The sequence below is a fragment of the Moschus berezovskii genome, chromosome 11 (genome assembly GCF_049115385.1).
Source record: "Moschus berezovskii isolate FMDL1 chromosome 11, NW_MosBer_1.0, whole genome shotgun sequence".
NCBI classification, from domain to species: domain Eukaryota; kingdom Metazoa; phylum Chordata; class Mammalia; order Artiodactyla; family Moschidae; genus Moschus; species Moschus berezovskii.
In genome coordinates, this window is record NC_142470.1 from 6271123 (window position 1) to 6298027 (window position 26905).

The 26905-nt window shown below is 48.3% G+C and overlaps 1 protein-coding gene across 4 annotated transcripts in view; it reads right to left on the reverse strand.

The window, feature by feature from the left end:
* HMCN2 (hemicentin 2) overlaps positions 1-26905 on the reverse strand; it is a 173898-nt gene that overhangs the window by 140169 nt on the left and 6824 nt on the right. For all 4 annotated transcript variants that reach the window (XM_055399540.2, XM_055399542.2, XM_055399541.2 and 1 more), the window contains exons 2-4: positions 10664-10734; positions 8904-9062; positions 7955-8077 (exon numbers count right to left, since the gene is read on the reverse strand). In XM_055399540.2, the coding sequence (XP_055255515.2) occupies positions 7955-8077; positions 8904-9062; positions 10664-10734 (353 nt within the window). The remainder of the gene's footprint in view (positions 1-7954; positions 8078-8903; positions 9063-10663; positions 10735-26905) is intronic.

The following is a 26905-nucleotide window of genomic DNA, read 5'->3' on the forward strand; positions in this document are numbered from 1 at the left end:
CTTGTTTCTCCAATAGTTACCACAGTCTCTAAGTCCCTGAGTTCTCTGGTTGACCCTTTCAACCTGACGCAAGATCATGATGCTCCAGACGCCCCCATGCTTGCCAGTCTGGACCCCCAACCCATGCCACCCTGGGCAGCTCCCCCCCCCCTCAAAAATGCTCTTCTCTTTGCAGAAATTCCTGCCCCTTCCTTAGCAACCAACTCCTAGTTAGTTTCACGCCCGTCACCTCTCTTGGCCTGGGAGCCCCATGTGGGCAGACACCCTCTGTCATGTCCCAGGCTCAGTGGCTGTGAAGGGTAAGGGGTTCAGGGCATCTGCTCACTATGTGTGACACAGCAGAGCACACACCTTTTGAACAGGGTCCTCAAGTTCACCTCACAAATGCTCAACTCCACCCGCACCCTAACCCAGCTCACACCTCCTCTTTAGCAATAGCTGAGCCACCCAGGTTCCAGTAAGAAAACCAGAAAAGAGGGAGGTGGGAACCTCTCCAGTTTTGAACCACCTCTTTTCAAGCCAAGTTATGTCAAGAAGCATCCTGTGCAAACCCTAAAACAGAATCAAAATGAAACATGAACTGACTGTACAACAAATTGATACCATAACTCCAGTATGAGGGAAGGGGTTAGCTCCAAGTAAATCAGAAACTGATGGGTTCCACTGTACTTTCTCAGTGAGAGGCACCCTGAGGACAAAAAGAGAAAGTGCAAAGAGACCTTTATTTAGTAGTTAGCAGTTGGCAGGACTAGTTGTATTGTGATTGTGAAATTGTTTTGTGTCTCCTGTGAAGAGGAACTAAAGAGCCTCTTGATGAAGGTGAAAGAGGAGAGTGAAAACCCTGGCTTAAAACTCAATGTTCAGAAAACTAAGATCATGGAATCCAGTCCCACCACTTCATGCAAATAGAAGGAGAAAGCGGAAGCAGTGACATTTCATTTTCTTGGGCTCCAAAATCACTGTGGATGGTGACTGCAGCCATGAAATTAAAAGACGCTTGTTCCTTGGAAGGGAAGCTATGACAAACCTAGACAACATATTCCTGGAGAAGGAAATGGCAACCCACTCCAGTACTATTGCCTGGAAAATCCCATGGATGGAAGATCCTGGTAGGCTACAGTCCATGGGGTCGCAAAGAATCGGACACGACTGAGAGACTTCACTTACTTACTTACTTATTTACTCAGACAACATATTCAAAAGCAGAGATATCACTTTGCCAACAAAGGTCCATATAGTCAAAGCTATGGTTTTCCCAGTAGTCAGGAACGGATGTGAGAGCTGGACCATAAAGAAGGCTGAATGCTGAAGAACTGATGCTTTTGAATTGTGGTGTTGGAGAAGACTCTTGAGAGTCCCTTGGACTGCAAGGAGATCAAACCAGTCAATCCTAAAGGGAATCAACCATGAATATCCATTGGAAGGACTGATTCTAAAGCCGAAGCTGTAATATTTTGGCCACCTGATGCAAAGAGCCAACTCACTGAAAAAGGTCCTGATGCTGGGAAAGACCGAGGGCAGGATGAGAAGGGGGTGACAGAGGATGAGATGGTTGGATGGCATCACCGACTCAATAGACATAAATTTGAGCAAACTCTGGGAGACAGTGAAGGACAGGGAAGAAAGCCTGGCGTGCTGCTGTCCATTGGGGTCACAAAGAGTCAGATATGACTTAGCAACTGAACATCAACAATAACAACCAGAACTAGCCATACTGTGGTTGTGAAACCATTTTATGTCTCTTGTAGGATAAAGCAAGGAAGGAAATATCAACCAAGATTTTCCTTTTATGGCCAAGAGAGAGCTGCATGGATATTCTTTAAATATAAATTTATTCCAAGTGAATTCAGAACCCAGTGGTTTCTAACTACCGTTTTCCACTAGAGTTCCTTGGAGAAATGATTTACCCTGATTTCGGGTCTGGGACAGGCAATATACAAGGAAAGCCTAGGACCACTGGTAATTTCATAAAGCAAGGAAGATCTCAAAGACTAATGGGGACAGGGAATTCCCTGGTAGTCTAGTGGTTAAGGTTCTGAGTTTTCACAGCCGAAGACACAGGTTCAATCCCTGGTCGGGGATCTAAGATCCTGTAAGCTATGTGGCAAGGCAAGAAAACAAGACTAATGGAGACATATCAGAAGGATATAGGAACCAGCATAAAGGAGCTCCTGTTGGCTAAATTTGGGAGATTTTGAGCCTCCAAAAGAATAATGACTATAATCAATCAAACTACACTGAATTATACAATCTAAGGTTAGTTACTCAGTCCTGTCTGACTCTTTGTCACCCTGTGGACTTAGCCTGCCAGGCTCCTCTGTCCATGGAATTTTCCAGGCAAGAATACTGGTGTGGATAGCCATTCCCTTCTCCAGGGGATCTTCTGACCCAGGGACCAAACCCGGGTCTCCTGAGCTGCAGGCGGATTTTTTTACCATCTGAGCCACTGGGGAAGCACCATGTAATTTAGGTGCCACAAAAATACTCAAAAAGAAAATCAAACTTCAAAACAATAAAACCTCATTTGCCACCAATAAAGGCAAATTCTCAATTAAAGAGAAAGAAGTGTGACCCTTATTTTTTCAGTAGGAACTGTGACTTCGGAGGAACCAAATCACCCCTTTGGAAAAGCAAAAGCTCTTCTTCGTGGGAGAACGCCCATTAACAAATGTGGAAGGAATGACGCAATTAGGAAATCATCATTTTGCAACCTCCTAATAAAATAATTGTTTCAGGCAAGCATCCTCAGTGAATGCTAAAACCATGAGATGAAAAGCTTCTGGGGAACTAGAGCCCCCAAAGTGACCCCACTGACCTCCTTGGGTCAGAAAGGTAAAAACAAGGGTTTGTAATGCAAAGAGCTGGCTGTCACCACTTTAACCAACCAAAATGGTCATCAGTAATGGCGATAATCAGACATCATTTTCCTCCTGGTGTGAAGTAATAGAAAACACACACAGTGCGCCAAGGACGACACACTTCTGCCACAAAGCTCAGCCTCCATCCGATTAGTCACTTAAAGCTAACTTCCAGGCTCGGACAGCAAAGAAGCTGCCTGGAGTGCAGGAGACCCGGGTTCAATTCCTAGGTCAGGAAGATCTCCACTCTAGTATTCTTGCCTGGAGAATTCCATGGACAGAGGAGCCTGATGGGCTACGGTTCATGGGGTCGCACAGAGTCGGACATGACTGAGTGACTAACACTTTCACTTTCCAGTTTAGAGGGAGTGAGGGAACAAGTGGAGGAGAAACGAACAACTTAGTGACACCATAAGGAAACAATCAGATGAATCCAGAACGCAGGACATCGCATAATCAACGCCTCTCCAACAAGCTAGTGGCATGAAAAAAGGATGGATCCCCTCCAGATTTAAGGAAACTTAACAGACATAACAACCTCATAAAATGCACAGCCCTTGATTAAAACCTGATTTAACATCTTGAGGACAAATAGAGAAATTTGAATATGGACTTGGCATCAGATGATACTCGCAAAGTACTATTCATTATATTAGGTGATACTATGGGTTACGCTGGAGTCTATTTTTTTAATCCACGCTGAATTATTTATGGATAAGGTGTCATGATCCAACAAAAAGTATAGAAAGAGAGAGATGTAGCAGCTGGAGCAAAAATGTGAATTGCTAAATCTAGATAGTACTTTTTTTTTTTTTTTTCAATATCTTTGACACGTCTCATAGAAAATTTTTAAGTAAAAATCGTCTAAAAGGAACGGGCATATCTTTACAAGTATGACTTTAAAATATACCTGAGCAACCATAGAGCTATCCTGTCGCTTGCCAGCTCTAATCAACTGGAAGTGACTTCTTGGAACGCCGTTTGGAGAAATGCGAAGCCACATTCAGACTCAATTAGAAAAAGGCCTGTAATTGATTAGCTATGTCTGCCATGGATATGGAATTAGAAAGTGGTGTCTGGCATGCTACATATTGGTCATCCTTGCTAAAATCCCAGTCCTTCAACTCTGCCTACCACATGATCTTCCATGGAAGAGAAAGGGAACAGAAGGGAATTGGAAGAATTGCTCGAGATTTGGAAAATGACTACGTTTTGATGAGACCGAGCTGAAACACACGGGCCTAGATTTTACAGCTAGATTTCAGTTATCACGGGACAAGAATCCTGTGTTCTGAAACTCTTCTGTTTTTATATTTGGAGCTACTTCATTCTTCTGTTTTTGCCTGACTTTCTAAATAATGTTTCTCTTAAAAAGATCCCACCTGTTTGGGTTAAGAAATGAGGACAGGATTATTCGTCCATGCGGGGGTGGACAGGACGTAGCAGCCAAGGCTCCCAGCTAGAAAGGCGGACAGATGCTGGCCAAGTGAGGCAGCTCCCCCACAGCAAAGCAACAGCTCTGTGACCACTGTCCCCTTCCCCCGGGGCCAGGCCTTGTCAGGGGTCAGGAGGAAATCATAACTGAGCAAAGCTGGCAGGAGGTGGTGGCAGCACCATTTGACAATTACCCAGACGCGTCCCACACCCGCTACTGTGTTGCAACTGTCATGACAAGCTCTTTCTAGGATGTTTTGATGGAGAGAAGATGCCCAAGAGTTCAGGCTACTGAACCACGCCACGGAGAGAGGGCTGAGATGGGCCAGAAGGCCAGCGACCCCATCAGGAGGCGCCCCACCCACGAGGGCTGCCCTGTAACACATCGCCGCTCCGGAGCTGGGGGTGCAGACCCTCTGGCCCACAGCAAGACCAGACCCCCTCAGGCCCGGGCCTGGGGGCAAAGCCTGCTGGACCCAGCGATGGCTCCGGGGCTCAGAGAGGAATCTAGGGACACTCCTGAGCAGAGAGGCTTCATCAAGCAGGCTTAATGTTTATTTGCGAAGGTAATGACTTCCAGATGTCAGCAGGACCAGGGGGCCTGGGAGCCAGCAATGCGCTGGGGCTCGTCTCTCTGTCGCTGATGGGGAAGGAATGAGAGAATCTGGCGCTGCTACCCCAGCCAGATGGTTGCTGCTCAGCTCTTCACGGCAGATAAATCACCACCACTAACACCGCCCCCTCCTCCCAACCAAGGCTCCTCCCGGACATCTGACAGCCAGAGAGGCTGAGGAAGCTGGGGCAGTGAGGCAGGGGCGGGGAGGGGGTCACTGAATGGACCTCAGGAGCCACAGATCAGAAAATTGAGGGCCTCTGCCAACTGGGCATCACGGGGCACTGTCCCCAGGCTCTACCTTCCTGAGAACATTATCCCGAGAGGGCTGTTAATCTTGAGAGGGGCTCCCCGGACCCCTGGAGTGTGTATTCTGCACTCCCTGTCGAAGCATGGGGCTGGAGATCCGTGGCCACCACTAACTCTCACTCAGGGCTCCCTCCCAAGGGTGGGTCTTCCTCCCACCCTTGCCACCATCTCTCCAGGCAGGGGCCCTCATGACCCAACTGTGAACTTAACCAAACAGAGGCCCAGAGAGGTTAAGTGCCATGCTCAAGGTCACACAGTAGACAGGTGGCAGAGTTAGGGTGGGGTCTGAAGCCAGATGTGACCTGACCGCCACCCACCCCCACCACCCTGCCTCCCTAGGGAAGGATCCAGGACGGGGTCACCTTCAGGGCCTGTGTCTCCTCACCTGTTAATTCCACCTTCCCTCCCCCTCCCCGCCTCACTGTCTGAGGGATCAGTTCACCTTTCCCCTGGTTAATGCCCACCCCCACTGGCCATTGAAGGATGGCAAGAGCTCCAAAAGACCTCTGCCAGAGGGGAGAGGATCTTCACCTTCCTTTCGTTACTCCAGAATCTCAAAGGCAGAGAAAATTAAATGCCTAAAAGCATGAGATCTAAGCTTGATGGATTATCTCTCGGCACCCCACACCTAAAGCTGCCCCAGCGTGTAGTGGGTGCTCAATAAACAAAGAGAAGAGTGAGTGCAAAATGTGCCACTCCTGGCACATCAGACATGCTCTGAAAAGGTCAAAGGACAAACACAGGCAGGCTGTGGGCACTTCGGCAGCTTCTAGCCAGGCAAAGGCACCGTTCCCTCTCTCCTGGGGGTGGAGGTTGGTGGTGACCATTGCCAAATGTCTGGGAACATCTGGAAGGGACCAGGTACAAGGCAAGAAGCTGACAGATGATGGCGCTCTTTCCAGGGAGGGGAGGGACCCAGGCCCCTACCCAGGGGCAACCAGTCCTGACCACTGGAGATCCCAGTACATCAGATATGTGCTGCCCAGCCAGGCTCCCACAGCAGAAGGCTGGCACCAAGGCCAGGAGCCAGGGGCTCGCCCCAGGTTCCATGCCCTGAGTGAGAGACTTGGAGAGTTCAGCCCCACACCTGAGCAAGTTGTCCGCCACCAACTCACCTGCTGCCTGGAGTCTGACTTGCTGCTGGCAGGAACCCAGTTCCCGAGCAACTGCCCAGATAAGATGCACCCCCAAACAAGGACCAAGCCATCACTCCACTCTGAAATGCTTCCCACCCTCTCTTGGGCGGCTCAGTGCCAGAGCAGACTGACATGCCAAAAGAAATAAATCTTGGCGTGTCGCAGAGAACCGTAAACGCCATCTGTCAACAGGGAGCGAAGGCGCTAACCTAAACACGGCCCTGGAGACATAAATATACAATACACGGGCTGGCTGGAGGCCACGCCACGGCGGCCTGAGATGCCATTCCTCCCCCTCTCCTCTTCCTCCAGCCCAAGGTACCCCATGTCACCGATTCACCAGGTGTCTGTGTCCACAGACTGACCGAGCACCTGCTCCACGCTGGAGGCTGCACCAGGTGCTGGGGACACAGCCGTAAATGGGACCTTAAGGGCCCTGCCCCCGGGGATCTCACAGCCTAATGGCATTAAATAATCACACAGTTGTAAAATTATGATTATATAAAGCCCACCAGGGCGCTTCGAGGGGGTATGAAAGGAGACTTCATCTTGACAAAAATCGAGGAAGGCGTGATTCCGCTCAGACTGGGAAGATGAGGAGTCTGGGGAGGAGGAGCTGGTAAAACAAGCCTCATGAGCAAAGGCCCTGAGTCAGAAAAGACACAGGGTATTGAAGAAAGAGCAGAGAGACAGCAGCGGCAGGCAAGGTGGGGAAACCCAGGCGATGGGCTCGGAGAGGCAGAACTCAGATCAGCGTCTGGACCTTCCCCGGGGGACAGAGGGGAGGGGCCTGCTGGTCAGATTTGTTTTAGAGGATCTGGTAGGATGTAGGAGCTGGCTCACACAGGCTCAAGATGGCAGATCACGAGCATCACTTCCCATGCTCTATGACTTTATGACAGCAGCTTGAAATCACCCCAAGTAGGCGTATTTACACCAGGGAAATGGACATTCTTGCTCCTTCCAGAAAGAGATGGTCGTGAAATATTTACCAGCATGCCACTGGAAGGATGCCTCTGGCTCCGGGGGAGGAATGGACGTGTCGGGCAGAGGGAAAGCTGGGAGAGACCTGAGCAACTCACGAGCCCGGAGGGGAGGGCAGGGGGCTCCTACTTCAAGCCCAAGACCAGGACACAGACACCCAGTCAGCTGGGCCATCGGCGGCCCTGCATGTCGGGCCACAGCATCAAGCAAGCCCCTCCCTGCCAAGTCCCCAGGCATGGCTTGCTGTCCCAACAGCACTGCCTGACTCTGATGGCCCTGCTGCTCCTCCAGCCACCCCCAGGCTCCTTGACTCTGGGGAGAAGCTCCCCTTAACAACCCTACTCTGCCGAGCTTTGCTAGATCCATCCTGCCAGCCTGGACTTGCTGGGTATCCCGGGTTTAAAACCCAGGATATTCCTTCAGGCCCCACGCTTTTTCACCGGTAAAACTGAGGAACCAGCAGCACCTACTTTTGGGGGTGATTGAGAGGGTTCTACAAGACGATGCCAGAAAGCCCTGAGCACCAGGCCTCCTGCTGTGAGGCGAGCACTTGGCACTGCTCCTGGAAGCCAGCCAACGGGCAGAGCTGCCCAGGGACGGGCATGTCGGGGCAGGCTCACCTCGGTCACCTGCTGCTTGTCCAGGTGGAACACCTGCCCGGAGCTGGTGGCGGCGATCTCCTCATAGGCCAGGTAGCCAGGGTGGGTGCGGTCACCACAGTCCCCCGTCAGCACAAAAACCACCTAGAAGACAGATGGGCAGCCTGGCTCATGGCGTCCTCTCCACCTTCAGGTATGAATGGAGTGGGGAGGCAGAGGCCAGACCCGGAGGGAGTGACCCAGACGAAGTCCTGCCATTTCTCTGGGCTCGCTCGGGTGATATACCTGTGAAATGGGAATGATGAGACTTCCCGCCCTGTGGGGGGTCAGGACCAATGCAGGTCATGTGTCCGTCACAGGGCCAGGAACACAGTAGGAGCCGTTATGAAATCTACAAGGGAGGGAGTGAAATCGACTCTGCTCCAAGTGACCCCGGATGCCGCAGAGCTAGAACCGCGGAGAACCCACGTTTCTTCTAGATGAGAGGGCAAAGGAGTTCTCCCGTCCAGAGAGGAGGCCCAGCTCTTGAGGTTTTCCCCAGGGATTCCTCCCTGCACACCCCCCAACCCGCCTCCCCCGCCGCTCGCTGTGACAGCCAGGAGCCAAAACCCCAACGCATCTTCCAGACCCTGAGACAATGGGTGAAGAATGACATGACAGGGAGCAGAGGAGATGCCAGGAGGAAGATGGATCGCCCAGACTCGGACGGGGTGTGAAGGGAGCGGAGGAGTGGTGTGGTCTGTATCAAATGTGGGCCCCCGCCAGGGAGGCGTGAGCCTGGAGGGCGGGGCCGGAGCATGAGCACACACTTGGACTTCGCAGCCCGGCTCCACCAGTGGGCTGGCCGGCACGGCCGGTGGGAACTGGACCCCAGGCTGTGCAGGAGAAGCCCCAGCTCCGCTTTCCCGGCGGGGGCTGGGGCTGCCCTCTGAGACCCCAGCGGCCCCCGGAGCCCCGGCCGGTAGCTCACCTGCGACTGTTTAAGCTGCAGGAGCCGCAGCACCTCGTCCTTCTTGTGGTAGTCCTTGGCGCGGGCGTCGGAGAAGACGTAGATGAAGGAGCCGGGGTTGGCCACCTCCACGGCAGCCTTGATGGCCCCCAAGCTCATCTCTGGGCAGTCCCCGCCTCCCTGCGGGACAGGGCGGGTCAGCAGCTGCTACCCACCTCCTCCACGTGGGGCCCCCCCTGGGAGGTGGGAGGGGGCATCCCCTTCCGTGGCTTCTGTCCTGCGAGCCCAGGGGTTGGGCCTGGCCCGACTACTCCCTCCCTGAGACTCACCTGCACCATCTATCATTCCTGCACTCACTCACTCACGCCCAAGGGACACGGTCCCTCCCTCCCACGGAGTCTGGCTGGGAGGCAGACTTTACATTAACAAACACAACACGGTTATTTAATTACCGTGGTGATGAGCGCTACAAGTGGGGGGAGAAGGATGGAGCCCCGGAAGCATCTAACAGGTACGCCAAAGAAGGCATGAGCGAGCCAAGGTTTGGAGGACAGAGGGGTAGACGGGTCACCAGGGAAGGAGAGGGGCGGGTGGGCAGAGGAAAACATTCACAGCCGCCTTGTCAAGCCTTCTCTTTAACCTGCCCTGGTGCGTGCCTGCATGCTCGGTCACTCAGTCGTGTCCAGCTCTTTGCAGCTCCATGGACTGTAACCCGCCAGGCTTCTCAGTCCACGGGACTTCCCAGGCAAGAACACTGGAGTGTTCCTTCTCCAAAGGATCTTCCTGACCCAGGGATCGGACCCAGGGATTGAACCCAAGTCTCCTACCTAGGCAGGTGGGTTCTTTATCACTGAGCTGGGAAGGGATATCACTGGGAAAACCAAACCCACCTTGGAGTCAATCCCAAACAAGCACACGGCCCTCCCTCCCCGCTCACCAGCTGGGAGCTTTCTGCCTCCCCAGGTTTGCACACCCAGCACCAGAATCAGGATGTGCACGTGGTAATCTCAGTAAACGCTTCTCTCCTTGGTTCACTCATTCATTCTGTGTGCTGGGCCCTGTTCTGGGCCCTGGGGGACTTGGCAGTGAGCTAGACACATCAGAAAACGCCCTGCATTCAGGAAGCTGGCAGGGTGGAGAGAGAGAGGCTGAACCAGGGTTTCAGTGTGGCCAAAAAACCCAGGTGGCATGGGATGTCTGACCCAGTCTTCGGCTGGGTTTGGGGGTCTGAACTGACCTCTCTTGCACCTTCCCTGGGGCTTCCCAGGTGGTGCTAGTGGTAAAGAACTCACCTGCCAATGCAGGAGACACAAGAGACACGGGTTCCATCCCTGGGTTTGGAAGATCCCCGGAGGAGGGCATGGCAACCCACTCCAGTACTCTTGCCTGGAGAATCCCACGGACAGAGGAGCCTGGTGGGCTACAGTCCATGGGGTCGCAAAGAGTAGGACACAACTGAGCGACTTAACACGCAAACATCTTCCCTTAGCTGTCACATACCCGCTCCTTCCACCCCTGCATTCATGCAGTCAATAATAAGACCTACTATGTGCCAGGCATAGGGACTCCTGTAGGTACTTGGTTCACTGAATAAAGGAAGGAACCCCAGGCAGTACGGAATCTCCAGGACCTCCAAGCTGAGGGGGAGCCCCAGGCAGAGTTGGTGGCAGGTCATTATAGGAAGCACCATCTTGGCCCCTAGGTGTGGCAGTAACCTGGGCCTCTGGCATGCACTGGGATGAAGGCCACAGGGGCCGGCAGCCAGGGGCGGGACAGCCCACCTGCACGTAGAGATCTCTCAGCTCCCTCTGAAACACCGCTGGGTCCGATGTGAGGGTCACTGGGCCAATATCTGTAGGGAAGAGAGAGAGGACCAGGTGGGCTTAACCCCCAGACGCACAACCTCTGTGGGCTGGGCAGCAACTGACAGGAGCCAAGGCCTGGACCTCAGAGACCCCCACAAAGTGGGGAGGGGTGAGGGAGCAGCTGCCAGGGTCAGATCTAGAAGGAAATATTTGCAAATGAAGCAATTGACAGGGTTTCATCTCTGAAAGACACAAATAGTTCATGCAGCTTAACAGCAATAAAGCAAACAACCCAATCAAAAAGCAGGCAGAGGACCTAAACAGATGTTTCTCCAAAGAAGACATCGGGATGGCTAAGAGGCTCAACAGGAAAAGATGCTCAACATCACTAATTGTTAGAGAAATGCAAATCAAAACAACAATGAGGTATCACCTCATATTGGTCAGATTGGCCATCAACAAAAAATCTACAGACAACAAATGCTGGAGGGGATGTGGAGAAAAGGGAACCCTCCTACACTGTTGGTGGGAATGTAAAATGATACAGCCACTATGGAGAACAGTCTGGAGGTTCTTAAAAAAACTAAAAGTAGAACTAACATATGACCCAGCAATCTCACTCCTGGGCAAACCCCTGGAAAAAAACTATAATTCCAAAAGATACACGCACCCCTATGTTTATTGCAACACCATTTACAGTAGCCAGGACATGGAAACAAACTAAACGTCCATCAACAGAGGAATGGATAAAGAAGATGTGGTACATATATATAATGGAATATCAGCTGTAAAAAGAAATGAAATCGTGCCATTTGCAGAGTCAGGTTCCCTGGTGGCTCAGCAGTAAAGAATCCGCCTGCAATGCTGGAGACACAGGGAGACTTGGGTTCAGTCCCTGGGTTGGGAAGATCCCCGGGAGAAGTAAATGGCAACCCACGCCAGTACTCTTGCCAGGAGAATCCCATGGACAGAGGAGCCTGGTGGGCTACGGCACATAGGGTCACAAAGAGTCAGACACAATTGAAGTGACTTAGCATTCACACAGGCAGAAACTAAAACGACATTTTAAAACAACTATACTCTGATTAAAAAAAATTTTTTTAAAGAATTGTCCTCAATCAAATAAATATTCATAGCAGCTGTATTCACAATAGCCCAGCACTGGAGACAAGCCAGCTGTCCGTCAACTGGTGAATGAATAAACAAACTGCGGTACATTCATGTAATCAAATACCACTCAGCCAGAAAACAGAACAAGCTACCAATACAGGCAACCAGATGGATCTCACAGAGACAGTCCTGCATGAAAGGAGACAGCCACAGACGAGTGTCTACTATATGGTTCCACTTATAGAACGCTCTGGAACTGGCAGAATTAACCAAAGTTGAAATAAGTCAGATCAGGGGTTGTCTAGGGGATAGGGAGAGCAAGAGAACTGTCGGGGAAGGCAGAAGTGCTCTATATTGTGATGGGAATGCGGGTTCCCCCAGTGTATCTAGTTGTCAAAAGTGTAAAGCAAAGATTTGCAGTACTTCAGTGTTTGTACATTTTACCTCATAAGAAAAGAACCATAAAAAATGAGCATCGTGGAGTGGTGGAGTGGAGTGGGGAAGGAGGCAGAGAGAAAACAAGAATGGCAGGTTTTCAGGGTATTTGGTGACGCTGGGGGGTGGAGATACATCCATGTGTGCGTGCTCCATCGTATCAGACTCTTTGTGACGCCACGGACTGTAGCCCTCCAGGCTCCTCTGTCCATGGAAACTTCCAGGCAAGAGTGCTAGAGTGGGTTGCCATTTCCTTCTCCAGGGGATCTTCCCAACCCAGGGACTGAGCCCACGTCTCCTGTGTCTCCTGCACTGAAGGTGGGTTCTTTACCATTGAGCCACATGAGATGCAGGGATTCATTATACTGTTCTGCTCACTTTGTATATACTTGAAGTTTTCCCTAATAAACAAGTCTCTTATTAAAGAGAAGTCACTGAAAGCCACAGCTAGCATAAGACAAGGTGGCCAGTGCACAGAGAGCAGAGACAGAATTCCAGCTCACCGTGTGGACATGCGCATAGTGGGGGTTTGCACGGTGACGTGGACATCTGCTTTCTTCAGGAAGCAGTTTGTCTGAGATCTTGGTGAATTCTAGTAACGGACTATTTTTAGTTCAAGAATTCTAAATTCCAGTCACTCTCTAAAAAATATTCCTGTACTTGGCAACTTGTCAACCGACCTTAGTTCTTAGAAAATAAAGCCCGTGGAATCATCCAGCATTCATCCACAATTATCAAGGAAGAGTCTGGACACCAGCTTTTCTTCTGCAACCACAAGTCTGATCCCTGTTTCTGGGAGTCTGTTTCTATTTCATAGATATATGTTCATTTGGGTTGTATTTTAGACTCCACATATAAGTGATTTCATATGGTATTTGTCTGACTTTCTTCACTTGTTATGATAATCTCTTAGGTCCATCCATGTTGCTGCAAATGACATGACTTCATTCTTTTTATGGCTAAGTACTATTCCGTTGTGTATATATTTATTTATACCCACCTTCTACCCAGTAGCCCCTGCCTCTCTGCTCTATATTTACTCACCATGTCCAACGCCTCCTTCTGCGCCTGCTCTGGCTTTTACCAAATCTTTTCCACTGCCTCCCTCCTTCTGAACCCTGCAGTGACTAATTCAGCCAAAACCTTGGCCTTTGACCTCAGACGGGCTTCCCTGCTAGCCCAGTTAGTAAAAAATCGCCTGCAATGCCGGAGACCCCGGTTCAATTCCTGGGACGGGAAGATCCCCTGGAAAAGGGATAAGCTACCCACTCCAGTATTCTTGGGCTTCCCTTGTGGTTCAGCTGGTAAAGAATCTGCCTGAAATTTGGGAGACTGGGTTCAATCCCTGGGTTAGAAAGATTGCCCTGGAGAAGGGAAAGACTACCCACTCCAGTGTTCTGGGCCTGGAGAATTCCATGGACTGTACAGCCCATGGGGTCACAAAGTCAGCCATAACTGAGCGACTTTCACTTGACCTCAGACAGATCTGTTGGAATTTTGGCTCCACCCTTCTCCTGCCATAGGGCTTCTCAGAGCTTACTACATGGTTCCAAGCCTCAGTTTCCCCATCTGTAAAACAAGGCGTTTCCCCTCGCTGAGAACCATCATTGTGAGAATCCAACAAAGCCAGGCAGGGAAGCACTATGCTTGGCTCAGAACCAAAAGCTCAGCAACTGGGAGTTGGCCCTGAGGAGCTGAACACGCGATTCTTTGATCTTCCTTTTCTTTTTTTAAAATTGTATTGATGTATAGTTGATTTACAATGTTGTGCTAATTTCTGCTGAACAGCAAAGTGATTCAGTTACGCATATGCATTCTTTTTCACATTCTTTTCCATCATGGTTTATCAAGTATTTAGTGCACTTAGTCGCTTAGTCGTGTCCGACTCTTTGCAACCCCATCGACTACAGCCTGCCAGGCTCCTCTGTCCATGGGGATTCTCCAGGCAAGCACACTGGAGTGGGTTGCCATGCCCTCTTCCAGAGGATCTTCCCAACCTGGGGTTTATCATAGGATATTAAATATAGCTATCTGTGATATACATTAGGACCTTGTTGCTTATCCAGGGATTTCCCTGGTGGCTCAGACGGTAAAAAACCTGCCTGCAATGCAGGAGATCCAGCTTCAATCCCTGGGCTGGGAAGATCTCCCGGAGAAGGAAATGGCTACCCTCTCCAGTATTCTTGCCTGGAGAATCCCATGGACAGAGGAGCCTGGTGGGCTACAATCCACAGGGTCACAAAGAGCTGGACACGACTGAGCAACTAACACTTTCATTTTCATACATTCATTTAAAAACACATGACACTAGCGATACGGACATTTCCTCAGCACTCATTATGCATCAGCCCATATGCCAAGATGTTGCCTGTGCATTATTAGCTCACTGAACCCTCCCTCACGCCTGGCAAATCCAACTCTTACCCACACATTACAGAGGAGAAACGAAAGCCCAGAGAAGCTAAGCAACTTGCCCAAAGACAGAAAACCAGTAAGCAGCAGAGCTTGGATATTCGTTTTGTCATTGGTGTTCAGTCACTAAGCCACGTCCAGCTCTTTGCGGTGCCACAGACTGCAGCACACCAGGCTTCCCTGTCCTTCACTATCTCTAGGAGCTTGCTCAAACTCATGTCCATTGAGTCAGTGGGGTTGTCTAACCATCTCATCCTCTGTCGTCCCCTTATCCGTTAGCCTTCAATCTTTCCCAGCATCAAGGTCTTTTCCAATGAGCTGACTCTAACTATGAGGTGGCCAAAGTATTAGAGCTTCAGCTTCAGCATCAGTCCTTCCAGTGAATATTCAGAATTGATTTCCTTCAGGGTTGAATATTAGCTTAGGCCTATACAACTCCAGAATCTGAGCTCTTGACAACTGCTTCCTATGGAACTGTACATAGAAATTCCTGACATGCAGAAAAAGGGAATTCTACCAACCAAAAATCATTACTCTTATTTTTACACATAACTTTCAAAATGTTCATGCATATTTGTAAACCTTATACAAATGCGTACTACTGTAGCAGAAGTTCTGTTCACGTATAAATAACATACTCTTTTTAACTTGATACCTTTCAGTGAACAGCATATTGTAAGCATCTCTCCAGAAGGTCAAATACACCATTCAAAATCATTTTTAATGACTACAAACTATTTCCTTTGGATAAGACTTGCCCATGTTGTTATGTTTCCAATTTTCATAATGAACAATATTATTAAGAACATCTTTATCTTCATCACATTTAAGCACTAGTTCCATCGTTTCCTTGGGATACACTCCCATAAGCAGACTTGCTGGGCCAAAGGGAAGGGCATTTGTAAAGACTCTGGATACAAATTCAGTAACCCCATCACTGTCCTCCTTATCCGCAGACATTCCTCCCTCTGATCCATTTACTGTCAATGCCAGAGAAGCTGCCTTCATGGCCAGTTTTGCTCATATCACCCTGTTTAGGAATCATCAGCAACTGCTCCTTGCCTGGAAACCAAGAGAAGCCTCTGCAGTGCCCAGTTCTTTTTTCAAAACGTGATATATATGGTCTTATTTTATTTGGCTGTACCAGGTCTTAGTTGCAGGACAGGATTTCAGTTGCTACATGGCTGTAGTTCTCCGACCAGGGATCAAACCCGGGCCCCTGCATTGCAAGCGCCGAGTCTTAACCATTGGACTGCCAGGGAAGTCCTAGTGCCCGGTTCTGAATCTGGGAGGCCCTGCCCCCTCCATCACAATCTACCAGAGGGAGTCTCTCAGGCTACCTGACAGTTCCGAAGGCTGGACCAGTGCTAGGCTGATCACGTTCCTCCCATTCAGAGCAACATGAGAAAGAGGGCTATCATACATGTGCTCCAGTTGGAAGGACGGCCCTTTCTTCTGCAGCCCATCTGTTTCCTTCTTGGGGAGCTAAGGGTTGCTCTTCCTTCCATGGAAGGATCAGTTCAGTTCAGTTGCTCAGTTGTATCTGATTCTTTGTGACCCCGTGGACTATAGCATACCAGGCTTCCCTGTCCATCACTAACTCCTGGAGCTTGCTCAAACTCATGTCCACAGAGTTGGTGATGCCATCCAACCATCTCATCCTCTGTTGTCCCCTTCCCCTCCTGCCTTCAATCTTTCCCAGCATCAGGGTCTTTTCCAATGAGTCAGTTCTTTGCAAAAGGTGGCCAAAGTATTGGAGTTTCTTGGAAGGATAATAGTAGTCAAAGGGAGTTGATCCTCTCCATGGTTCTACTTGTCAAGCTAAAATGTAGGTCATCAGCTTCCACTGGGATTTCCCCTCATTTTTATTTTTTCAGTTTTTTTTTTTTTTAAACAACTTTACTGGGTGGAGAAAACCAAAATGGGCAGCCCTGTAGTGGAAGGTCGGGAGAATGCCAGACCTACAGTCTAAAGTCTGACTTTCCATCATCAAGGCTGTTCTGAGATATTCTGTACTGAGAGAAAAGAAGATTCTTTGGGGAATTGCCCAATCCCAACTACCCCACACCCCTCAGCAACGTTCCCCAACAGGAACCACCTCATCTAACCTCTGGGTGTCTCAGCCAGGGATTGTATGGCAGACAAAAGACACAGGAAATTTCAGGAGCCCTGGAGGACTCCTGGGCTGGAGATCCCTGGAAAGGACTTTACAGACTCTGTGTTAGTTTTCTGTTATTGCTGTAACAAATGACTACAAACTCAGTGTCTCAAAACACCACACATTCATTTCTGGAGGTCAGGAGTCCTAACATCAAGGTGCTGGCAGGGCTGTGTTCCTTCCTGAGCCTCTAGGGGAGAATTTGTTTCCTTATCTTCTCCAGCTTTTGGAAGCTTCCTGCACTCCTTGGATCACGGTCTTTGCCCTCCATCTTCAAAGCCAGTAATGCAGCATCTTAAAATAGCTTCTTCTCCTTCTGCTCTGTCATCACATCTCCTTCACTTATTCTGATTCTCCTGCCTCCCTCTTAGAAGGACCCTTGTGATTACAACGGGCCCAGCCACACAATCCAGGGTCATCTCTCCATCTCAGGATTCCTAATTTAGCCACCTCTACAAAGTCCCTTTTGCCATGACAAGTAATAGATTTACAAGTTCTGTGGGCATCTGGGGGGCATTATCTTGCCTACCTTAACCTCCACTATCTTGTCTCCTTCAAGAAGGGGCTTGGGCCCCTATGTTCATAGCAGGACTATTCACCACAGCCAAGATACAGGAAAAACCTAAATGTCTACTGACGGAGGAGTAGAGAAAGAAAATGTGGTATATATACACAATGGAATACTACTCAGCCATAAAGAAGAATGAAATCATACCATCTGCAGCAACATGGATGGACATAGAGATTATCATACTAAGCGAAGTAAGTCTGGAAGAGAAAGACAAATACCATATATCACTTATATATAGAATCTACAATATGACACAAATGAACTCATCCATGAGACAGAACAGACTCACAGATACAGAGAATGGACTTGTGGGAGAGGGAGGGGCTGCAGGACAGAGGGGTGGATTGGAAGCTTGAGATTAGCAAATGCAAACTATTATACATACAATGGATAAGCAACAGGTCCTACTGTATGGCACAGGGAACTATATTCAATATCCTGTGATAAACCATAATGGAAAAGAATATAAAAACTGTATAACTGAATCACTTTTCTGTACAGCAGAACCTAACACCATAAAGCAACCATACATCAAGAAAATAAATTTTAACAAAAGGAATGCCCTTGGGGGAAAAATGATTTGACTACCAACCTATGTGCCAAACATAACAACGTTGAGGATGAAGAGATTCAAAGACCCCAGCTTTAAAAAGACAGCAAAACTGAGGTCAGAGAGGGGAAAGGAGTCCTTCAAGGTCAGATGGGAAGATCTGGCAGAAGAACTGATTGACTATATCATGCCAACAGTGATCCCTTCTCTTGTTCATCATCATAGACCTCCTGCCAACCTCAGTGCCTGGCACATGGTAAGTGCTTAAGAAATACTGTCCAAATGAGTAAATGAATAATCTTTATTTACTCATAACAAATCCTGTTAGAGTACACTGTTTGAGCAGCCTCAAGTCAAGACCAAAGTTTCATTTATCTTCTATCCTATGCCCAGCACAATGCCAGGCATACAGTCAACACTCAGCAATTATTTGTTGGATGTGAAGCATGTCTGATCCCCAGGCCTTCCATCACAGCATGCCACACAGTGCCCACCACTCAGAGAAACAGATCCAAAATGAGGCAGGAAACCAAAGGTGGTTATTCAGGGCGTGCAGAGGAATTGGCCATATTAAGGGAGAGCTGGCCAGATAGACAAAAGTGTGTATCATTCCTTTTGAGGTAGAGGACAGGGCATTTTAAAAGCTCTGCCCCAAGTTCTGAACAAAGAAGGCTCTCAGGGGAAAGCACACTTGCATACACAGACATACTGATGCACAAAACTAGTTTGATTTCTTCCTTGTACTGAACAGATAATCCCCAAACCACCTCTGGGCACTGACTGTTACTGACCAGTCCCATCATTCCAGGGCTGGACCAGCCATCAAGATGCCCAGACAGGGATGTGGGCACGAAGGTCTTCTTTCCACCTGTCCTCCTTGCTGTCCAACTATTCTCCCGCCCACCCATCAATCTACAGCTCCAGGCAGTGAGACAGAGATGGATGCCTTCTTGTCTTTCCTTGATGCTGGTCCATGGCTTTATTTGTCATTCCTGACACTTGCCACCACATCATCACTCACCATCCCTAAGCTTCCAGGACAGGGTGCTTTCGGCAGTGTGGTCATTTCAAGACCTGCCTTTCAGCAGGACAAAGTGAGGTACCAGGACAGGGCAGGACACCTGGCATGTCTCCATGTGAGTTTGCCCACTAAGAGGGCTTGCTTAAGCCCCTGTCCATCTCCTTCCCTCAGAGGGTCAAGGCAGGGTTGGCTCTGGATAAAAAGCCCTTCATAGCATGATTTGATGTGGGTGATGGTGGTGCTGCTGCTGCTGCTGCTGGTGATGATGTTGATGATGATGATGGTGATGATGTTGATGATGATGGTGCTGATGACATTGATGATGGTGATGATGTAGATGATGACGCTGGTGATGATGGTATTGATGTTGATGATGATGGTGCTGATGACATTGATGATGGTGATGATGTTGATGATGACGCTGGTGATGATGGTGATGATGTTGATGATGATGGTGCTGATGACATTGATGCTGGTGATAATGTTGATGATGATGCTGGTGATGATGGTGATGATGATGGTGCTGATGACATTGATGATAACGCTGATGCTGATGACATTGATGATGGTGGTGGAGGTGGTGGAGGTAGAAGTGCCTGATGACCCTAGCAGCAGTTTCAACACATTGAGCACTTATTATTTCACAGAGTTTAGCTCAATCCTAATAACAGTTCCCTGTTAGAATTGAGGATGCCAAGACCTTGGTGAAGGCCATACAACTCGTAAGTATAGTTAATATCTATACTAGTTTCCTGAAAGTGAAAGTGTTAGTTGCTCAATTGTGTCCTACTCTTTGCAACCCTGTGGATTGTAGCCCACCAGGTTCTTCCATCCATGGAATTCTCCAGGCAAGAATACTGGAATGGGTGGCCATTCCCTTCTCCAGGGTATCTTCCCAACCCAGGGATCAAACCCAGGTCTCCTGCATTGCACGCAGATTCTTTACCGTCTGAGCCACAGGGGCAGCCCCACTAGTTTCCTGGGGTCACTATTAATATCATAAAAGATCACAAACTTGATGACTTTAAACAACAGAAGTGTATGCTCCCACATTCCTGGAGACTAGAAGTCCAGCAACAAGGTGTCAGCAGCCCATGCTTTCGCTGAAGGCTCTCGAGGAGAATCTGCCCCATGCCGTCTTCCTCCTCACCTCTCCTGGTCCCAGCAATCCTTGGTGCTCCCTGACTTGCAGACACAGCATCACTCCAATACTGCCTCCACTGCTGCAGGGCCTCCTCCCTGTGCCTTTTCTCTCCTTATAAGGACACCAGTCACACTGGATTAAGGGTTCACTCTATTTTTGCATGACTTCATCTTGACTAATTACATCTTCAATTACCCTGTTTCCATAAAAGGTCACATTTTGAGGTTCGAGGAAGGACAAGAATTCTGTGAGAACCACGTTCCTTCTAGAATGATGTCCCAATCCACATAATTGGCTCCAAAGCCACCTAATTGGCGATTCCGTCTCCTAGAATAATGTTGACGATGATGATAAGGAGAGCTACCACTGTTTTGGTATTTATTAAGCACCTGATTCTGTTCTAGGCACTTAATATACATTTGCTCAGAAAAAAAAAAACACATTAGCAACCTATAGCCTCCTATTTATTATCTCTGTTTTATAGATGAGAACTCAAGGGCTAGGAAAGGAAAGCAAACTTCCCAAGATCTTACAATGAGGAAGTTGCAGAGATGGGATTCAAATATGGGTCTGTCCAACCCCAGATCCAAGCTCTCAACCACGCATGAAGCTGCAGACACTTGACACTTGTTCCCCAGCCCCAAATTCCTGTTCCTGGAGGGGGAGGGAGGTTCGTGACTGAAGGTGGGCACTTGCCAAACAGCTGGGCAGATGTGGTGTGCAGTCTCTCCGAGCAGGGCTTGCTGGCCCCAAGGATATTAAACCCACGACCTTGGTTCTCCTTGTGCTGTCCTGGAGCACGCAAGTCCCAGGAGCCTGGCCCAGAACCATCTCTCCATAGGGAAGTTTTTCCACTCGACAAGAGGAGGGTGTGGAGCCTCTAGGACATGAGGATCATGCACAAGAAGAATCACCCAGTCCTTCATGTGGGTGATGGATGGTCCAGCCCCTCACCCACTCTGTGTGTCCCAGTGGTCAAGGCCACAGTCAGGCACCAGAAGTCTGATCGCAGAAAGACCTCACGTCCAGGACTCTTCCCTGAGTCTAGAATAATGTCTAGAATTCCATCTGGAATAATGTCCCAAGCCACATAATTGGCTTCAAAGCCACATGATTGGTTATACTGAGTCCCAGAATGATGGTGATGATGACAAGGACAGCTACCATTGTTTTGATATTTATTAAGCACCCAATTCTGTTCTAGGCACTTAATATACATTTGCTCAGAAAAAAAATCATATTGCCCCCTCCTCCAACTGCAGGGGCCCCACGCAGAGTCCCACCATCTGCCACCATGGTTGGCAAATTGTGTCCCCACTCCGGGACTCAGTCCTCCCATGTCTAAAAAGCAGGGGCTAGAGAAAAGGAAGTCTGGCCTGCTAAGATTACAACAGTTCCTGAGCCCAGGGCTGGCTGAATGGACTCCCTTGAAGACACCGCTGAAGGCAGATGAGGCAGGGCAGGAAGCAACTGTGGTTCTGTCCAAAGAGCTAAAATAGCCCCAGAACCTCAGAACCTTCCTCGGCTTCCTCCTTGGCATCCAGGAATCTAGAATCCGTGTCTCCTGAGAGTCTCCTGGGCCCTGATCACATGATGGATTCAGGCTCTGCCTTGAGCATCCACATCTGCCAGACCCCCGTGTTCAGGGAGATGGGAGATGTTCAGATCTACACTCCTGCCAGCCTCAGAGCCATCGTTTGTGCTGTTCCCTCTGCCCACTGTGCTACCCCCAGTCCTACATGGACCCCCCTGCCACCTACACCCAGGGCTTCCCTGGTGACTCAGTTGGTAAAGAATCTGCCTGCAAGGCAGGAGACCCAGGTTTGACCTATGGGTCGGGAAGATCCCCTGGAGAAGGAAATGACAACCCAATTCAGTATTCTTGCTTGGGAAATCCCATGGACAGAGGAGCCTGGTGGGCTACAGTCCACGGGGTAACAAAGAACCAGACACGACTTGGTGATTAAACCACCACCACCGCCCACACACCCAGCCCTTCCCCATCTCAACTCAAAGGTCACTCCTGTCTCCCCACCTCTCAAAGCCCAGGCCTTTTTGTTACAGGCACCACCCAGTGGTTAATGGACTTGGGCCCCTCTCTGGGAGCCTGGCAGGACTGACTAAAGGTGCCACAGCCCAAACTGGCATCCTGCTTGGCCCATCCTTCCCGGGCAATCCCCTGAGAATCACATATGGAGTGAGTGAATTGTTAGTCTGTCAGGGATCCCTGGGGACCGGGTGGACCAAATGCATTTAGCTACCCCAGGCCTGCCGGGCAGGCAGCCTTCCCACTCTCAGACTCACTGTGTCCCCATCCTCCTGCTTCTCCCCTCGGAGGCATGCCCAGCCCGCTCCTATCCCCACACCCCTGCCCTGCACAGTCATGCTGGAAAGCTCAGACAGGGACACTGCACTTTGATGAGGTGCCCTCGTGATAGGGACAAGCCTGTCCAAGGAGAGATGCACCATGGGGCAGGTCAAAGGGCTGGATTTTCTGCTCAGAGCAAAGACTGATTTATCTGTTTCATGATGAGGAGTTTGTTAATAGCAGTGTTACTCCAGGGTGACAGTATATACCGGTACACACACACACACACACGAACACATTGGAGCATGTGGCAAGAAGTCGAGTCACCCCACCTCATGGGCAGTTCTGCCTACTGAACACATTCACTTCGCCTGCCTATATCCTGGCTCCTGCCCTGGTGGATCAGTGGTAAAGAATCCACCTGCCAATGCAGGAGACACAGGTTCAATCCCTGGGTCGGGAAGATCTCCTGGAGAAAGAATTGGCAACCCACTCCAGTATTCTTGCCTGGGAAATCCCATGGACAGAGGGGAGCCTGGTGAGCTATAGTCCACGGGTTGCGAAAGAGTCAGACATGACTGAGTGACTAAACAATGACAAGAATCCTGGCTGCTGACCAGCTAAAACCACCTCTTCCCTGCGGAAGGCTGGCAGGACACCTGGTGATCCAGAGAAGATGCTCAAACTCGCCCTCAATCAGACATACACAAATTAAAACAGGTCACCACTTTGGATTAGCAAAAACAGGAAGAGTAATGTCCCTGGATGCCAACAAGGTTGGGAAAAACAGTATCATACTCTCTAGGTGAGAGGGCAAGATGGTATAGCACTTTTGTAGGACAGTTTGCTGATATCTATTAAAGTTAAAAACGCTCATGTGCTTTAACAATGGCAACTGCAGTTCTGAGAACCTATCCACTAGCTATGCTTTTGCACATGTGTGTGTGTGTTGTAAAGAAACCCAAAGCAACCTATTCCACAACATGAGAATGGCTGGATAAGTCAAGAGAAGATACATGAAGATCTCTCCATGTGGACACGGTGCAGGGAGGAGGGATGGAATGAACTGGAGACCGGTACCGACATAGTGCACTGCCATGCATAAAACCGACAGGAGCGGGAACCTCCTGCACAGAGCAAGGGGCGCGGCTTCCTGCCCTGTGGTGACCTGGAGGGGTGGGCTGGGGGAATGGGTGTGGGAGGGAGGTCTATGAGGGAGAGGATATATGTATATTCGCAGCTTATTCACTTCATTGTGCAGCAGAAACTGACACAGCATGTAAAGCAACCAAACCCCAATTTTAAAATAATTAATCATTAATTTAAAAAATTAAGATCCTTCCTGTAACACCTTCTGTAGTCATGAAAACAATAGGGTGGATTGATATTTCCTAACATGAAAAGATACCCATGATGTATTATGTGGGGCAGAAAAGCAGGTTGCAAAACAGTATGCATAATATCATCTTATTTTTGTGTAATAAAAAAATGAAGTTTACGTATGTATATAAGTGAACGACACACACACACAGAGTCTAGAAGCACACAAAATTATTAAAAGTGTTTGCATTTCTTGAGAGTAGTGTTAGAACATTTAACAAGCATGTGTTAAATTTGTAATTTTTTGAGGAAACAATAATTTTATTCACTGAAAGAGCTAAGCCTTGATGCCAAAATTTGACAAAGAGCACAAAGAAAGAATATCACTTACTGATCACACATATTGAAATGAGTGGAGAAGTCCCAAACAAGACACTGGCAAATAGAATCCAGCTGTATACCAAAGAATAATCCTTGCTTGGTCATGGTGGATTATTAAGCAAGGAATGTGGAAATGGTTAAGAAGGAAAGAATCACATCAAGAGGTCAACAGGCGAAAGATCTCACAAACATCTCAGCAAAGCCAGAAAGTCACTGGCTAATATTGAGCACCCACCCTCATTTGGCTTTTTTTGTTTGATTGTTTGTCAGATTTCAATTCAGTGCTCAGTTGTATCTGACTCTGCGACCCTTTGAATTATAGCCCACTAGGCTCCTCCGTCCATGGAATTTTTCAGGTAAGGAATACTGGAGTGGTTGCCATTTCCTCCTCCAGGGGATCTTCCTGACCCAGGAATCAAACCCACATGTCCTGTGTCTCTTGCACCGCAGACTCAGACCCACTGAGCTATTGGGGTTTATTTGTTTGGGAGTGTTTTTCCTACCCTTGGTAAATTAAGAATGAGAGTATCTTCCTCCATCTGATGAAGAAAACTTCAAATCAAGAACCAACAAAAAAGAATACAATAAAGACAAGACCCACTTCCGCCATCACTATTACTTAACACTGTTCTGAAAGCTCTAGCTGCTAAATACTACAAAACATTCCAAATGAGTGAAAAATTTGATTCGAAAAAAGGAAACAATATTATAATTTGGACAGGCTGTGGTTGTCAATCTAGACAACTCAAGACATTACTCCTTCAAAAAAAAATTAGAACTAGTCTTTTAAAAACCCTTTAGTAAGAAAGTTGGAAACAAAATAAATATATGAAAATAAATTGCTTTCCAACATACTAGCAATACTCATTTGCAAAAAATGTAATGAAAAAAAGTCCTGGTCAAAATAGTCATACAAAACCCCAAATATTTACAGATGATCTTAAAAAGAAATGGGTGGAACCTATAAGGGGAAAAGACTACAAATTTTCAATAAAGGAAATAAATATGCAAAAAAAAAAAAAAAAGGAAGAGGTCTCCAACACGGTGGAACAGAGATAAAGAATCCACCTGCCAGTGCAGGAGACACAAGAGTCGTGGGCTTAATCCCTGGGTGGGGAAGATCCCCTGGAGAAGGAAATAGCAACCCACTCCAGCATTCTTGCCTGGAAATCCCATGGACAGAGTAGCCTGGCGGGCTGCAGCCCATGGGGTCACAAAGAGTCAGACTCGACTGAGCAACCTAACACAGCACACACACAGCACTCCTACATGGAAAAAATTAAATTTTTTAAATGATAATTCTTCCCCAAATCAAAATTTAACACAATTCTGAGCAAAATCACAGCAGGAAATTGGGGGAGGGGGAGTTGACTAAGTTTTTCTACTTTTCATCTGAAAAGAATCATGTTTAAGAATATTTTGAAAATGAAGATGAATAAAAAGGAACATGAAGAAGGTCCCAGGCCAAGTAACTCTGGAAATGAGTGGCATCTACAAGACTAAACGGAAAAGGACAGAACTCCTGTTAACAAAGTTGCTTTCCACGGGGTGCAAGTTAGCAGTGCTAAAACCACCATAAACGCGCACTGACACTGAACAGTTGTGTCAGTGATAGTGGGTGGTGGGTGAAGAGAGCCAGGTTAGTCACTGTTGGCGGGGGAGGTTACGGATGAGCAAGAGTAGGAGGTTAGGGGGATACACGTGGCAATGAAAGAGAGCTGGAGGCTGCAGAATGAACTCGTTCAGCTTAATCTAGATACAGATGGTAAATACAGAAATAGTTATAGGTACATACACAAGTTACACATACAGCATGTATCTCCTGCTTTGTCAGCCAAAGATACAGAGGCAGTGACAACCCGGTAGCAACAAGCACACCTCGCACTCGGGGAAGTGAGACGTGTGTGTTCAGTCGTGTCCAACTCTGCGACCCCGTGGGCTGCAGCCTGCCAGGCTCCTCTGCCCATGGAATTCTCCAGGCAAGAATACTGGAGTGGGTTACCATTTTCTACTCCAGGGAATTTTCCCAACCCAGGGGTCAAAACTACATCTCCTGTGTCTCCTGCATTGGCAGGCGAATTCTTTACCACTGTGCCACCTGGGAAGCACTTGGGTGCTGGTGTCTAATGCTGGCATCAAATACCATCTTTTAATAAACAGAACCAATGTTCCTTGAAGAAACAGCTAATTCTAGAACTGGGGCAGGAAATACATGAGTCTGGAATAGCTTGTAGTGCCAGAAAGTAAGAAAGTGCTTTAAAAAATAGCTCACAACAGTAAGTGTATGTCAAAGGTACATAGAGGCCAAATGAAAGTGCTTCCAATGATTAAAGTTGGAAAAACCTGAGCAACAAAATAAACCCAGCAGTACTGGATACAACCCAAAGAATAAAACAATGAGTCCATACTGATACATACAAACGATCGAATAAACAAATAAATGGAGAGGAGTCAACTCTCTCCTGCAGAAGATTTCCAAACAATTTTTGTAAATACTCCACATTCACGGAGGTGGATTACAACTCCCTACTTCTTAAGTGTGGGCTGCATGTAATGACTTTCTTCCAAAGAGGATAGAACAGAAACGGAGAAAGAAAAAAGTAAGCTTCTGTGAAGACAGGTGACAACCTCGGCCAGGTGATCAAGGTCAGCGTCAGCAATGATAAGTCACAACGATAGCATGTACCCTTGACATGATGTGATGAGAACAGCCCTGTTCCTCTGTGATCTTCCCCCCATTACCCAGTCTAACTGGAGAAAAACACCCAGCAAATTACGACAGAGGGACAAAACATATGGGCAATACAC